The sequence below is a fragment of the Oncorhynchus clarkii genome, chromosome 29, assembly GCF_045791955.1.
Source record: "Oncorhynchus clarkii lewisi isolate Uvic-CL-2024 chromosome 29, UVic_Ocla_1.0, whole genome shotgun sequence".
NCBI classification, from domain to species: Eukaryota; Metazoa; Chordata; class Actinopteri; order Salmoniformes; family Salmonidae; genus Oncorhynchus; species Oncorhynchus clarkii.
Window position 1 is genome coordinate 29,162,539 of NC_092175.1, and position 14,081 is coordinate 29,176,619.

A 14,081-nucleotide genomic window follows, 5' to 3' on the forward strand; every position below is an offset into this window, starting at 1 on the left:
CCCATTTACTCAGAATGGCACACACAGCTGTCTCAAGGCTTACAAATGTTTGAACTGGTCTACACTGAAGTGGATTTAACAAGTGAAAGCTATGATCAACCTCAGAAGAAGAGCAGGTGTTCCTAATGTTTTGAATGCAAGTAGTTTTGCGTTACGTTGATTGCAAACATTTTTATGAACTTACAAGAATTCAAAAGAACTGCCATGCCTTTTACTTAACAGCATATCAGGATCAAATAATGTAAACGATTCAGACATGGTTATTGCTCTTGCAGGAAATTTTATTAGGTAACAGATTTGAAAGTATACAGAAATGATTTAAGTGCCATTCAGCTTAATTGTGCGTTTAAATTTGGCTTCTCTCTTGCCTCTGTCTAAAAATGATCTCCCTGAGCAGCCAGTAATGACGTCAAGTAGGACTGCCCTGCCATCATCCATAAAGCCCGGTGGAAAAAAACAGCACACCTCTTTGCAGTCTTGAGCACATCTATTTTTTTTAAATCGGTTTTGTACTCCAGTTTACGAAGCATACAATGGCTGTACATTAAAACCACATCTATTTCCTGCCGCTGCCTAAGATCATGGTTGCACAGACGTGAAAAGAAGGATCAGATAAACTAGAATGATAGTGTGTAGTAAATAAAGTTAGACTTCTGTGGTTGGAGTGCTCTGGGCCCAACAGGCCTACACCAACTCAGAGAGCATGTTGGAAGCCAGGCTGCAGCTGAGGCCGGTGCCGTCAGGCTCCACGTTGATCTTCTTCACAACTCCATCCTCCACCACCATAGCGTACCTGAGAGAGAAGAAATGTGACGATGCTTTTTGCAAAGTAAAATCCAAATGTTGAGAGAAGTGAGTTACCCACTCTGCAGTGTGTTGCAGCAACACTAATAGATAAGACCTCACCTCTGGGAGCGCTTGTTTCCAAGCGCAGCCACAATCTGATCATTGTCTAGCAATAGGTCCACTGCCTGTAAAAAAATAAAATTGGTGTCACATTCACACGAGAACTCTTAAAGATCCAACGCAGCAGTTTTCAGCAAATCATTTCTGGGTAACTATTAAGTACCTTATTGTAAATTCAAAGAGCAATTTCTCAAGCAAGAATTTTGCTAGGACTCAGTGGTATGAGTGGGAAGGGGAAAACTAGCTGTTATTGGTCTGTTAACTCATTTACAGCCTGGTGGTGTCACCCATCAGGGCAAAATTCCATCCCACCAAAACAAGCTGAAGTTTCAGGCAGTCTTTTACCCTGCGAATCATTACTGGGAGAAATGCAACTAAAAGAGCATTCTAATTTTCAGAATTTCATAGTATTATTCCAACCTCTGTGTGGAAATATAAAACACAGGCATATCATGTTTGACTGCACTGGGCCTTTAAATAAAAATCAAAGCTTTGAAGACATATCCGACCTTAGTGAATTCTCCAGTAGAATCAGCTAGCATTCGCACCTGCAAAACACATGCAATAGACATTAACATGCAAGTATAAAATCTGTACGTTGTTGCACACATTTGATTAAACTAAAAAGGTATTACTTTCATACACACAAGATTTCTTAAACTCCTGCAACCGAGGTAAAGACCGTTTCAAGTTGGATATTTGACGGATATTTGCGCTTTCAAACCACTTGAGCCACAGACTCCAAATAAGTGTCATGTTGGAAAAATTGCACAGGTCTTATTTTCATGATTTGGACATTAATTCACTTTCCAAAGCTAATATGTGGAAATGTGAGCAGCATTTTGTATTCCTAGTTGAATTAGTTAGGGTGCCTAAACAAAGTACAATTCTTTTTTTTACATTCGAATTTCAATAGCTCCTTGGTCATGTGACCTGCTGACTTCAAAAAAGGTTCAATGTCCACCGACTACCCTTCTATATTGCACACCCTTTAGTTTGTCCATTTAGCTCAAGATTTTACATGATTATTTCAATAGCTCCTTGGTCATGTGACCTGCTGACTTCAAAAAAGGTTCAATGTCCACCGACTACCCTTCTATATTGCACACCCTTTAGTTTGTCCATTTAGCTCAAGATTTTACATGATTATTTCAATAGCTCCTTGGTCATGTGACCTAGTGACTTCAAACAAGGTTCAGAATGTATACACATTGCATACACAATCCCTCAAATGAATTTTCTACATTTTAGTGTAAGCTTGCAGGCCTTCATTTTGCATGGGTGTTAATTTATTTTTATTTTTTATAAGTTACATTTTCCAGCCTCGCAATAAGGCTGGAAAATGGAGAGAGAAGGAGGGGGAGAGAGACTGGGGAGAAGGGGGAGGGGGGAGAGAGAGGGGGGGAGGGGAGAGAGAGAACTTAACTTATCTTTCACCTGGACACTGAAAAGATCCGCAAATGGCTGTATGCAGTATGGATCAAGGACAGGAGAGGTGTTCGAACAGAGGTGCTTGTAGGCCTCATGAAAAACTGTTTCATGTGCTCTTTTTTTAATCGCAGTGATTTGTCAGAGTCAACTTGATAATGTGAAAATCCTTTTCATAGCATCACTTTCATATACTGTACATTAAGACAAATCCTTCTACGTTGAGTATTAGAACACAGTTTACATGACTTGATATGAGTGCATTCACAACAAGCCACCTGCAGACAACTTACAAAATGCAATAGTGCATTTGAAAGGTTTGTTTTTCTGATAAATAGTTTTGATGCACGGCCTATTTCTAACTGGAAAATTAATTCCTACGTCTTTTGTAAAATCCTTTTTCCAAAATCGATTTAGGTACATTTTTGTGAAGAGGCATGAGGGTTGTGATAGGAGTCATTTAATAGTGAAATCATTTAAGGGATCAATACATTTCAATATTGCTTCCCCAGTATCTGCAAGAACCATCAGGACAAGTGTTTTTGGTTGACCCTGCTGGACAGAAAAAGGAGGAATCGGAACACGCTGCTTTCAAATTCAGGTCTTAGTCTATTGCACTGGATCTAATACATATTAGCATTTTACATACACGTAAGAATTTATGACATACTGTGAAAAACTCTTGGCTACTGGCTCTGTCACTTTCAGACATGCGCAGAGCAGACTGAAAGGGGAAGGGTAGCTCTTGACTTGAACCACAGGGGTTCTCTGTAAAGAGAGAGTAATCAAAAAAGGCACAGACACACCCCTTGACTTTAAATTGGCACTCTTGACCTGTATGTATTCTCTCCTGATTGGCTCTGTGGTGCAGAGTCTGGCAGTCTGACTAAAGTGCCAGAGGTATGAGGAGAGACATCCTCCTTTGTATTTATGGGAACAAATATCTCCTAACACCTTGGATCCTATTCTTGGACAGTTAGAAGACAATGCATCGATGCAACAAACAAAAAAAAAATACTATCCATGAGTAACCTCAACCTTGTGGGTGTTTGGGCCAATAAAGTGCCAACTCAATTCTACCACGGACTAGTCTCTCATGCCCCTATGAATGGGGACACAGGGCAATAGTTTTTAATCTAAGCCAGCCTTTTTTAACTGGAGTACACTAACCCCTAATTTTGCCTCTTTTCTTGACACACAGTAGCAGTTTACCAGATAAGTCAAGATCAAAAAGTAGATGGTTGTAAGGGTGTATGCTGGCCCCATTGTCGTATCCATTCTGGATTCTGAGTGGTAAAATCATAGCTGAAAAACACCTCTGCATGTGTGTACTGTATGTGGGAATGTCCGTCCTACATGTAGTGTTGGTACATGGAATATTCCTCAACTGCATATTTTGCAAATAGAAGTATTATGTTCAACTGACATTTTCAGATATTATTTTGACAAACACACTTTGGTGCTTACAATTCATTCTCCATTGTCATAGATATGGTGGGCACGGCCATCTGTGATCTTTGTGATATTACTTTCTTGTGAGATGAAAATTGACAAACTAAAGGATGTGCAATGTGTAGGCCCACTGAATGGACATTCTGCACCTTGTTTGAAGTCAATAGGTCACATGACCAAGGAGCTATTGAAATTGTAAGTGTGTAAAAATTCATGTAAAATCTTGTGAGATGAAAATGGACAAACTAAAGGGTGTGCAATATAGAAGGGTAGTCAGTGGACATTCTGAACCTTGTTTGAAGTCAGTAGGTCATATGACCAAGGAGCTATTGAAATTCAAATATGTAAATATATAATTTTAAATGATGTGATATGTAAAATCGACAACAACAAAAAAGTGTGCAATGTGTGTTTATGCCATCGGGTTAGCTACAACCAGTTTTGAAAGTTTTAGGAGTAATGGTTAAAGAGCTATTGAAATGAGAAAATGCTGATTTGTCACTATGTTGACGGTCCCTAACTGCTGTTGGTGAATGTAAGGAAAACTACAGACGAATATCTGTCGAATATCCAACCTGAAACTGTCTTTACCTCGGTACTCCTACACAGTTAAGGGCCGCGAATACATTCAATCCGAAACCGCAAGCTTGACATTTAAAGGTAATTTCCATTTGAGCTGACATCTGCAGCGTTTACCTTGAATGCGATCGCCGTGAATGTGATAAACCTGCCATTAAAATACGCATTGTCTAGAAGCGCAACTGGATGAATCCCGGCATAACACTCTTAAGATGCAACATGTTCAAGAACAGGTCCTGTAAGTGACGGGGATAACACTCAAAGCCACAACCATATGTCAGGTCAGACTAGGGCTGTGGAAGTCACGAAATTGTCAGCCTGTGATTGTCAGGCAAATAACTGTCGGTCTCACAGTAATTAACATCTCCTGGCTACCATACAGCTTACTAGCCACTGATGCAGACCTTTGGAACATCTACATTTTAAAAAGTCTAATAAATCCATGTAATATAGCCTACACCTTCAAATTCATTATTTTAGACAGGTCTAAATAAGCATGATACGAAGAAAAGGTAGTCCATTTCAGAAGAACCGAATAGCATACGGAGTTCCTTGTGTTATATCCTGAACTGGCTATGCCAAATGGCTGTGGGCTACACTAGTTCGTGTTATGGTATGAAGAATACAATTGAACAAAGCTGAATAAAATAGAAAGTACATTTTCTCCAAACGATTTGAGGAAGTGCGCACATGCAGCTATTCTGTGTTGAGCGGTTAACAAATAAATATGTACCTTTATATCCTTAATTTAGAGTTATGTAACTTCAGTTGTTCTACAAATGTTGGACTATATGTTTTGATTTTTAATACATTGCAAGGCTGCATGATGCGACTAATGATGATTTGATAAAAGTCGCTTAAAAAACATGAGCTCTGCTTTGTTTTTTTGCGCAGGCTGAACACACCATCTCATTCACAATTTGACAAGCACTTGATTATGCCTCGAATTTCACGGCTGCATTTTTTTAGGGCTATAATGTGCCCTAAAAAATGATTGCCTTTTGCGGCCAGAGGACGTTGTGCCCTTCTCCCAGAGTGCTGCGTGCTCTGAAGCACCATTCACTCGCATGGCTCTCCATCACATGATCGGGTCTTTCTCACAGGATACAAGTGAAGACAGACAGTCCGGGACACAACTGCGAGGGTCCTATCCAATTCTGAGGTGCATATTGAAGATCTGTCCACATTTACTTTTCGTCAGCCAACAAGATGAGTAGGCCTAACAAACAGCAAAAGCACTATACTATGTCAATCTACTATCCCCCATAGTACAAAGTTGACCTATTCTGTGAGATAAATAAATATTCCAAACAGTCTGGGACAGATGTGGGATGCAATAGATCCCCAATTAATACAACCACTAGCATCAAAACATGTTTTTTAAGCAATGTGGCTGATGCAACAGATCAGAACATTTAGCTTTAAATGTTGATAAACCATTAGGCTATTTCTTCACATTGTAAGCGCCAGAAATGTGCACATGGTAGTTGGCTATAAGCACGACTGTTCCATTAGCGGGAAAACACCATTATCAAAAGTAACCGCAAATGCAATTTTATTATAAAAGGTGCATTTTTATGTGAAAATTATCTTCCCCAAATTTGAAACTCAAGCGCTGCTTATGTATGACAGTTAGGCTCTACACCCCTTATAAAGCAGATTAATGTGCTTCATTTAAAAAAGTTATTTGGCCACTATAGTGATATATACCTTATCAAAACATATAGGCCCATGGGCTAGGCTACATGAGGTGTGCGACTATAATTAGAAAAAGTCGCAAAGAAAGGCATCGTCTCGTGCCTTATGCTGGGCATCATTCACAAGTCATAGGCTAATAGTGTCAACCATCAGACGATTCTTGATTTAATTTTCTCTTCACATATACTATATAATATGTGTGAAATTTGTTTGGATTTAGAATGGACCATTATCATGCACCGGTCTCGGAACAGGGGCAGCAGGAAAAATACATGTCATCTATGCCCTTAAATAGAGAATGGAGGACACTTTTCCCTTGGTTCGTTTTCATGCCAGCCAGGTAGGCTACACTCCTGTTGTAAAGAGAAGCAATGTTCTTAATATTAGGGAAGTTGAGAAATAAATATAGTAGGCCTAGCCTATAGAAAGCTAATGGGATCCTCTTTTTAATAGAGGCCATCACTCTGTTTTCATGCGCAATTGCATAGCCTAAAGAAATGTTGACAACTGGAGCTCATGGGCTCCCATGAAGTCTTTGATTAGATTTTCAATCACATTTGCATTGATGTCAGAGTAATTAGAGTGCGGAGTACCAGGCAGTTAGAAAGTTTGGTAGGCTACTAATGACCATCAGCAGCATCAGAGCTTGGAGAAGCCTAATTACCGTGACTAAACGGTCAAGTGGAATTTGAACACAGCAACAGCCCTGGGTCCGACTGCACCTTGCCTTCTGATATATAAATCATTGGGTCAGACCGGTCTAGACTGAAGAGCCACACTGTCTGAAGGATCTCTCAATATAATTCAACGAGTTATGGTCTTGATCTAGTAAATGTCTCTGTTTGGGAGATAAGATCTGTCCAATGACTTAACGGTGCAATCTGCAGTTCAAACAACAAAGCAGACACCGGTCGCCACAGTTTTTTTGGCAAACAGCTGAGGAATTGGGCTTGGGAAATGTAACCACTCAATCTCATAGACAAAGCTATGGATGCAAGGCCTGACCATCTATGAGATCAAAATTATAGTTAAAGTTTCCCACCTATACAGTGTTTGTTTACAAAAAACATGCTTACATTTGGGGTTCTGATAGTTCAACTGTCGTAGCCTAAGCTCATGAGGCATTTGTAAATTATATTGTTCAAGAATCAATAGATATCATTCATTTAAAAGTCTAAAAATGTATGTAGCAACTTCATATTGATTTCTCAGGACAGATACCTGCAACCAGATGAAAATGTTTTCCTGTACCAAGTAAAATGCTGGAAATCATCATAACAGAACAGAGTTTTTCAGCCATAGCCTGAGGAATACACTGTGTAGACTACATTTCAATTACTATTCAGAAGGCTGAAGGCCAAGGTATCAGCTTGTCATTTTCAAACAGCATTCTGCACCTTGCCTTCTGCTCCATGTTCCTTTCCCCAGGCAGCCATAACGAATGCGTCGTTAACGGAGACGCAGGCGACCTCCTGTACACCCTTGCTCTTCAGCTCTGCTGCCTGCGCCACAAAGCCTGGAAGGTGAGTCTGAGGGATACAGGAGCAAGAAAGGATGTGGGATGTGAAACAGTGATTTCAGATGGTGCATAAGGGACGTACATGGGCTGCGTTTAGACAGGCAGTCCAATTCTGATCTTTTGACCAAATCACATCAGATCTTTACACATCAAGTGGCGATTTGATTGGTCAAAAGACCAATTAGTGAAAAAAATAATTGGGCTGCCTGTCTAAACGCAGCAATGGTGAAAAAAAGAGTGCTAAAGAGAAACACACATCCAGGTCCATTCATTAAAACTAGGATGATCTAAATCAGGGGTAGACAACCCTGGTCCTGGAGTGCCAGGTGTGTTGCATTTAGGCAATCACTGACCTGATTAATTAGCTCAGTGTGGTGCCTAGTTGGGACAAAATCCCATTCAAAATCATGGTTTCCCAAACTCTGTCCTGAGGCCCACTACACAGCTGATTCAAATAACCAACTCATCATCAAGCTTTGATTATTTGAATCCGCTGTGTAGTACTAGAGCAAACCCCCCCCCCCCCCCCCCCGCTCTAAAGGGACATTACCTTGGAACACCCAGGAGTGAAGGCCCCTGGCACAGCAAAGAGAACTCCCTTCTTCCCCTTGAAGAGTTGGTCCATAGACACCTTATTGCCTGGCTCATTCTCCTGAACCTCCACCGCAGGAAGCTTATCCCCAACCTAGTGTGTGTAGAGGGGAGACAATAGTTCAATCAAATGCTATGGAATCACATGAAAGCTGAAAATCATTTGAAAGTAAACCATGGTTTTGTTGAACATAAATTACAACCCCTATTTAGTTAGAGGTACATAATTATGCACTTGACTAATTCTGTACTCATGTACAGCAGAATTTGGTGAAGAATGTATTGGACCCAGGCAGTGGTTAGGGACAGTCTGCCACCACAACAGCCTTGAAGTTACTACTGGAGCATGAAAACTTTGCTTAATGTTAGAGCAGTCCTTTCTGGGGCACTCACTGACAGCAGTATGTTTAGCCATGCGCAGCGTTGGTGCATCTACCGACTAGCCTCGTACAAACAACCTTGATCGCAGAGGTGTAACCAGACCTCACCTTCTTGAGATATACTCGCTTAGTCCAGTTCACGCTCCAGTAGGAAACATGCGTTTCTCCGATTGTGTGCTTTATTTCAAAGGAATTTTATCTATTCATTCTCATAACTACTGGAATACATTTGTCAATAATATCAGTTGGAAAAATGTTTGATTATTACCACACAAATACCTGTGTGTTAAAGTAGAGGTCTTTTTCAGAATTATCCATAACTATTACCCAGTGAATCATTACATGAAGAAACACAAAAAAATGAACATGAACTGTACTTTTTGTGTTGAGCATCAATGAACGGTTGTGGATTTATTATGTCATGGTCTACATGTAAAGAGATTATGGCAAGATATTTGTAGATAATGATAATATTCTTGATGACTTTTGTTTATTATGGGAGAAAAAGTGTGGCTCGGTTTCCTTAACTACAATAAGGATAAAGAAAAACTTTTACGGCAAATTAATTGTGCCAATGGAAAAACCTCATGTTCATAAATGTCAATTCACTAATAAAAAATGTAAAAACACTAACTTTATTTCAACAAGGAGTTTGAGCAGTACATTAGGATCATTCTAGAAATAAGAAAGCTGTAAAAGCAGTCAATTTGTGTGTCTTTTAAGGTCTTTGTATAATCTCTAATTTGTTATAACCCTAGCATATAGCGTATACAATGAATGTACAAAATGTTAGGAACACCTTCCTAATATTGAGTTGCACCCCCTTTTGCCCTCAGGGCAGCCTCAATTCGTCAGGGGCGTTCCACAGGGATGCTGGCCCATGTTGACTCCAATGCTTCCCACAGTTGTATCAAGTTGGCTGGATGTCCTTTGGGTGGTAAACCATTGTTGATACACATGGGAAACCGTTGAGCGTGAAAAACCCTGCAGCATTGCAGTTCTTGACAAACTCAAACCGGTGAGCATGGCATCTACTACCGTTCAAAGGCACTTAAATATTTTGTCTTGCCCATTCAACTGTCTCAAGGCTCAAAAATCCTTCTTTAACCAGTCTCCTCCCCTTCATCTACACCAGGTATTCCCAAACAGGGTTATGCGTACCCCGCAATGCCGTCGGGGGTATGCCAAATAAAAATGTGATTTCCATTTATTTATTTATTTTCCCTCACATTTTCAAACAGTCCATTTATATTTTCCAACGGGGCTATACATTTGGGTGAGGTTTTTTTCTCGCCTAAGTAGCCTCCTTTAATTGGCAAAAATCTAATTAAACCATCTAGTGTTCAGCGAAATAACAACACAATGTCAAATACAGGTAGCCTAGTCAAATAATTAACCGTTACTCTCTCGCAGGAATTCCACTAATGGTCCGTATGTAGCCAAACGTAGCTGCCACTCATTCCGTTTGCTCGAAAATGGATAAAATGGCAAAAAAAAAGTAAGGCCCGCGTCCATAGAGACACATACCAGCTCTACTGGTAGTACTGCTACTACCAGCAGTACCTACACCTGCACCTATCGGCGACACAAGTTGTTCTGCTTCCACGAGCACATCCAATGCTAGCGTCAGTAATTGTTGTTAGCCCAGCTAGCATGGGCACTGACAGTTGTGAACCTGAAACCTGATGCAGCCGAAGAGCTACTGCCCCCTTACCCGGGAAAGCACCGAACAGACAGGGATGTTGGACCATCGAAGAGGCGCAAATATGATAACTACATTGATTTGGGGCTCACTTATATTGGGAGTAGTACCTTTCCACAGCGTGTTATGTGCATAAGTACTATCTCACAACTCGATGAAACCTTCACTCTTGCACAGACATTTAGAAACAAAACATGCCAATTTGAAAAATAAGCCACTGGAGTTTTTTTTGCAAGAATTAAGATGACCTTCAAGTAGTAAGACATGTATAAAAGCAACAGATACCATTAATAAGAAGGGTCTAGAAGTGTCTTATATAGTGAGCTACCGGGTGGCTAAGACAGTCAAGCCCCATACTATTGCGGAGGACTTCATTCTTCCTGCTGATGTGGATATGGCTGGAACAATGCTGGGGGAAAAGGCCCAAAAAACTATACAGACAATTGCTTCATCAAACAACACTGTTTCACAACGCATCAGTGACACTGCAGGAGATGTTTTGAAACAATTACTGCTTTGCATACAAGCCAGTGAATTGTATGCATTACAGCTGGAGGAGTCAACAGACGTGGCGGACCTGGCACAGCTCCTGGTATATGTCCATTATAGTTATGGTGAGGGTCAATTAAGGAAGACATCCTCTTCTGCAAACCACGACAGCATGAGAGGATATTTTTAAAGCACTGGACAACTTTGTGACATCAAATGGACTTTGGTGGTAAAGATGTGTTGTTATCTGTTCTGATGGTGCAAAAGCCATGACAGGCAGACATAGTGGAGTGGTAATGCGCGTGCAAGCAGTTTCTCCCAATGCCACTTGGGTACACTGCAGCATCCACTGAGAGACTCTTGCGGCAAAGGGAATGCCTGACAGCTTTAAAGACGTTTTGGACACTACAGTGAAAATGGTTAACTTTGTTAAAGCAAGGCCCCTGAATGCTCATGTATCTTCTGCAATATGCAATGATATGGGCAGTGACCATGTAACGCTTTTACAACATACAGAAGTGCACTTGTTATCAAGGGGCAAAGTATTGACACGTTTTTTAAAAATTGATAGACAAGCTTTCTTTCCCCACCATAATTTTCACTTGTCTGGCTGCTTGCACGATGACGAGTTTCTCACATGACTGGCCTATCTGGGTGATGTTTTTTCCTCACCTCAATGAACTGAATCTAGGATTACAGGGACTCTCCTCAACTATATTCAATGTGCGGGACAAAATTGAGGCTATGATTAAGACGTTGGAGCTCTTCTCTGTCTGCATTAACAGGGACAACACACCGGTCTTTCCATCATTGTATGATTTTTGGTGTGCAAATGAACAAGCTTACGGACAATGTCAAATAGCGAAGCACCTGTGGGAGTTGGGTGTGCAATTATGCAGGTGTAGCCAATGTGAAATGGCTAGCTAGTTAGCGGTGGTGCGCGCTAGTGGCGTTTCAATCGATGACATCACTTGCTCTGAGACGCTGAAGTAGTGGTTCCCCTTGCTCTGCAAAGGCCGCGGCTTTTGTGGAGCGATGGGTAACGATGCTTCGAGGGTGACTGTTGATGTGTGCAGAGCGTCCCTGGTTCGCGCCCAGGTCGGGGCGAGGGGACGGACGTAAAGAGTCTCATCGAAATTGCAACAAGTGGTTCTGTGAAAATTGAATTTAAATCAGAAGCCACTGCCAGATTTCTAGAGAGGGCTGCGCTCAGAGTTTCTTGCCTTTGCAAATCATGCTGTTAGACACTGATGCCCTTTGCAACCACATATCTATGTGAGAGTGGATTTGCGGCCCTCACTAGCATGAAAACGAAATACAGGCACAGACAGTGTGTGGAAGATGATTTAAGACAACCCAACATTGCATCCTTTCAAGCACATGCACCCTTCTCATTAACCTGTGGTGAGTTAGTCACAATTTTCAATGAATAAATACAGTTTTAAAAAGAGCAACATTTTTAATCATTATATGTTCCCTGGTCCTATACGAGCTCTTTGTCACTTCCCATGAGCCGGGTTGTTACAAAAAGTAATTCTTATGTTTAATCAAATGTATAGTGTGTGTGTGGCAGGCTTACAATGACGGCAAAAAACAACATTTTAGAGTGCGCTGATCCTGGTGCTAGAGGGTTTACGCAGCTGGAGGTTGAATGTTTGAAGGGGTACGGGACTATAAAAAATTTGGAAACCACTGATCTTCACGGATTGAAGTGGATTTAACAGGTGACATCAATAAGGCATCATAGCTTTCTACTGGATTCACGAGTCTATGTAATGGAAAGCGCAGGCGTTCCTAATGTTTTGTATACTCAGTGTTTGTTTTTCTTTTATGCTTACTGGTGTTTCGTGCAATACAGGTTTTTCAAAAACCCATCCTGATCTCGCGAGCATACATTACATTTTGCTACATGGATAGCGAAAAAGAATGTCAATTCGCGAGATGAGGATATTTCTTCCGAGGCTATCCACCTACAGCCACAAATAATAAATAAATAAGTGGATGTAGGAAAATCTATGGATAGGGGTCTACGGTGGTAACTGTATATATGTATTTGATAGAAAACGGATTTCATGTTGTAAATCCTTTATGTATACTTCCTTCATGCGTCAGATCTGATTCCCTACAAATGAAGTGGACAAACCTTCCCAATCCGGTTATCTAATCTTGCCGACTATAAAAAGCAGACTTCGCTTGAATGCAACGGCCGACCATATTCACATTTTTACCCCAATCAGGACAAATGCCTAGTTGCATCATGGACTCGAGAATGGCGGCTGTATGAGTCATGGACTCGAGAATAAGTATAATAATCACTTTTTACAAACCTCAGAATTGTCTACAGTCAAGGTCAACAAGGATCGTTATTTTTAGATTTAAACATTTTTGTTGACAGCATTTCTTACCTTGATAGGCATGTTGACAATGATCGTGGTGTGTAGTGGTCTGATGCACTGGACAAAACCGGTCCCTTTGAGAATCGCTGAGCTGGAAATCATTGGCCTATGTTGAGGCGAGCCCCTTTGACGCTGTTCATTGGTAGCAGACGACGTTCAGTGCGGATGTCACAAAAAAATGTTTACACAACTGTTACCCCACCCCCGCCCCAAGCGTCTGTTTGCAACGGAATTTTACAATCCAGAAAATACTAGTTTACTGCAATACTTATTTTGTAAACTCTAACACAGTTACCACCTTAGGAGTAACTGGTGGTAGTGGGTGGACTGCGTCCCCCCTTTTGTAGGCCGCAAACATTTTTGGGCCTCCCGTGAGAATTTATTTTCACAAAAAAGTGTGGCTATTTGAAGAATCTCAAAATATATTTTGATTTGTTTAAAACTTTTGGTTACTACATGATTCCATATGTGTTATTTCATAGGTTAGATGTCTTCACTATTATTATACAATGTAGAAAATCCTTGAATGAGAAGGTATTCTAAAACGTTTGACCTGTAGTGTATATCACGGTCGCAAGGCATATGAATTTACAGGTTATAGAGCAATCAACGCAATTATCACAACACATAGGTTGTTATACAGTGCATTCGGAAAGTAGTCAGACCCCATGACATTTTCCACATTTTGTTATGTTACAGCCTTATTCTAAAATAGATTCAATATTTTTTTTCCCTTCATCAATCTACACACAATACTCCATAATGACAAAGCCAAAACAGGTTTAGACATTTTTGAAAATGTTTTAAAAATAAAAACAGAAATACCTTATTTAGTATTCAGACCCTTTGCTATGAGGATTAGGTGTATCCTGTTTCCATTTATCATCCTTGAGATGTTTCTAAATCTTGATTGGTCTACCTGTGGTAAATTCTATAGATTG

At 40.5% G+C, this 14,081-nt stretch overlaps 2 protein-coding genes across 2 annotated transcripts in view; both read right to left on the reverse strand.

Moving 5' to 3' along the window:
• Positions 1 to 14,081, reverse strand: part of LOC139387827 (mannose-P-dolichol utilization defect 1 protein-like) — a 275,911-nt gene that overhangs the window by 253,494 nt on the left and 8,336 nt on the right. The window lies entirely within an intron of this gene.
• LOC139387828 (peroxiredoxin-5, mitochondrial-like) lies at positions 261 to 13,483 on the reverse strand. Its single transcript, XM_071134083.1, has 6 exons — positions 13,150 to 13,483; positions 8,133 to 8,267; positions 7,461 to 7,592; positions 1,416 to 1,454; positions 907 to 971; positions 261 to 793 (listed from the first exon to the last, which is right to left on the reverse strand). Exons 1-6 carry the CDS (start codon positions 13,240 to 13,242, stop codon positions 685 to 687), a joined length of 573 nt encoding a protein of 190 aa, XP_070990184.1. The 5' UTR covers positions 13,243 to 13,483; the 3' UTR covers positions 261 to 684.

Bases quoted from the DNA above. Each gene is read 5' to 3' on its own strand.
- LOC139387828 (XM_071134083.1), bottom strand. From the start codon at position 13,242: ATGATTTCCAGCTCAGCGATTCTCAAAGGGACCGGTTTTGTCCAGTGC. The intron at 1,455-7,460 runs GTGCAGAATGCT...TGTGTTTTGCAG, and splicing joins AACATGGAGCAGAAGGCAAG to GTGCGAATGCTAGCTGATTC. The intron at 972-1,415 runs GTCGGATATGTC...ATTTTTTTACAG, and splicing joins CTACTGGAGAATTCACTAAG to GCAGTGGACCTATTGCTAGA.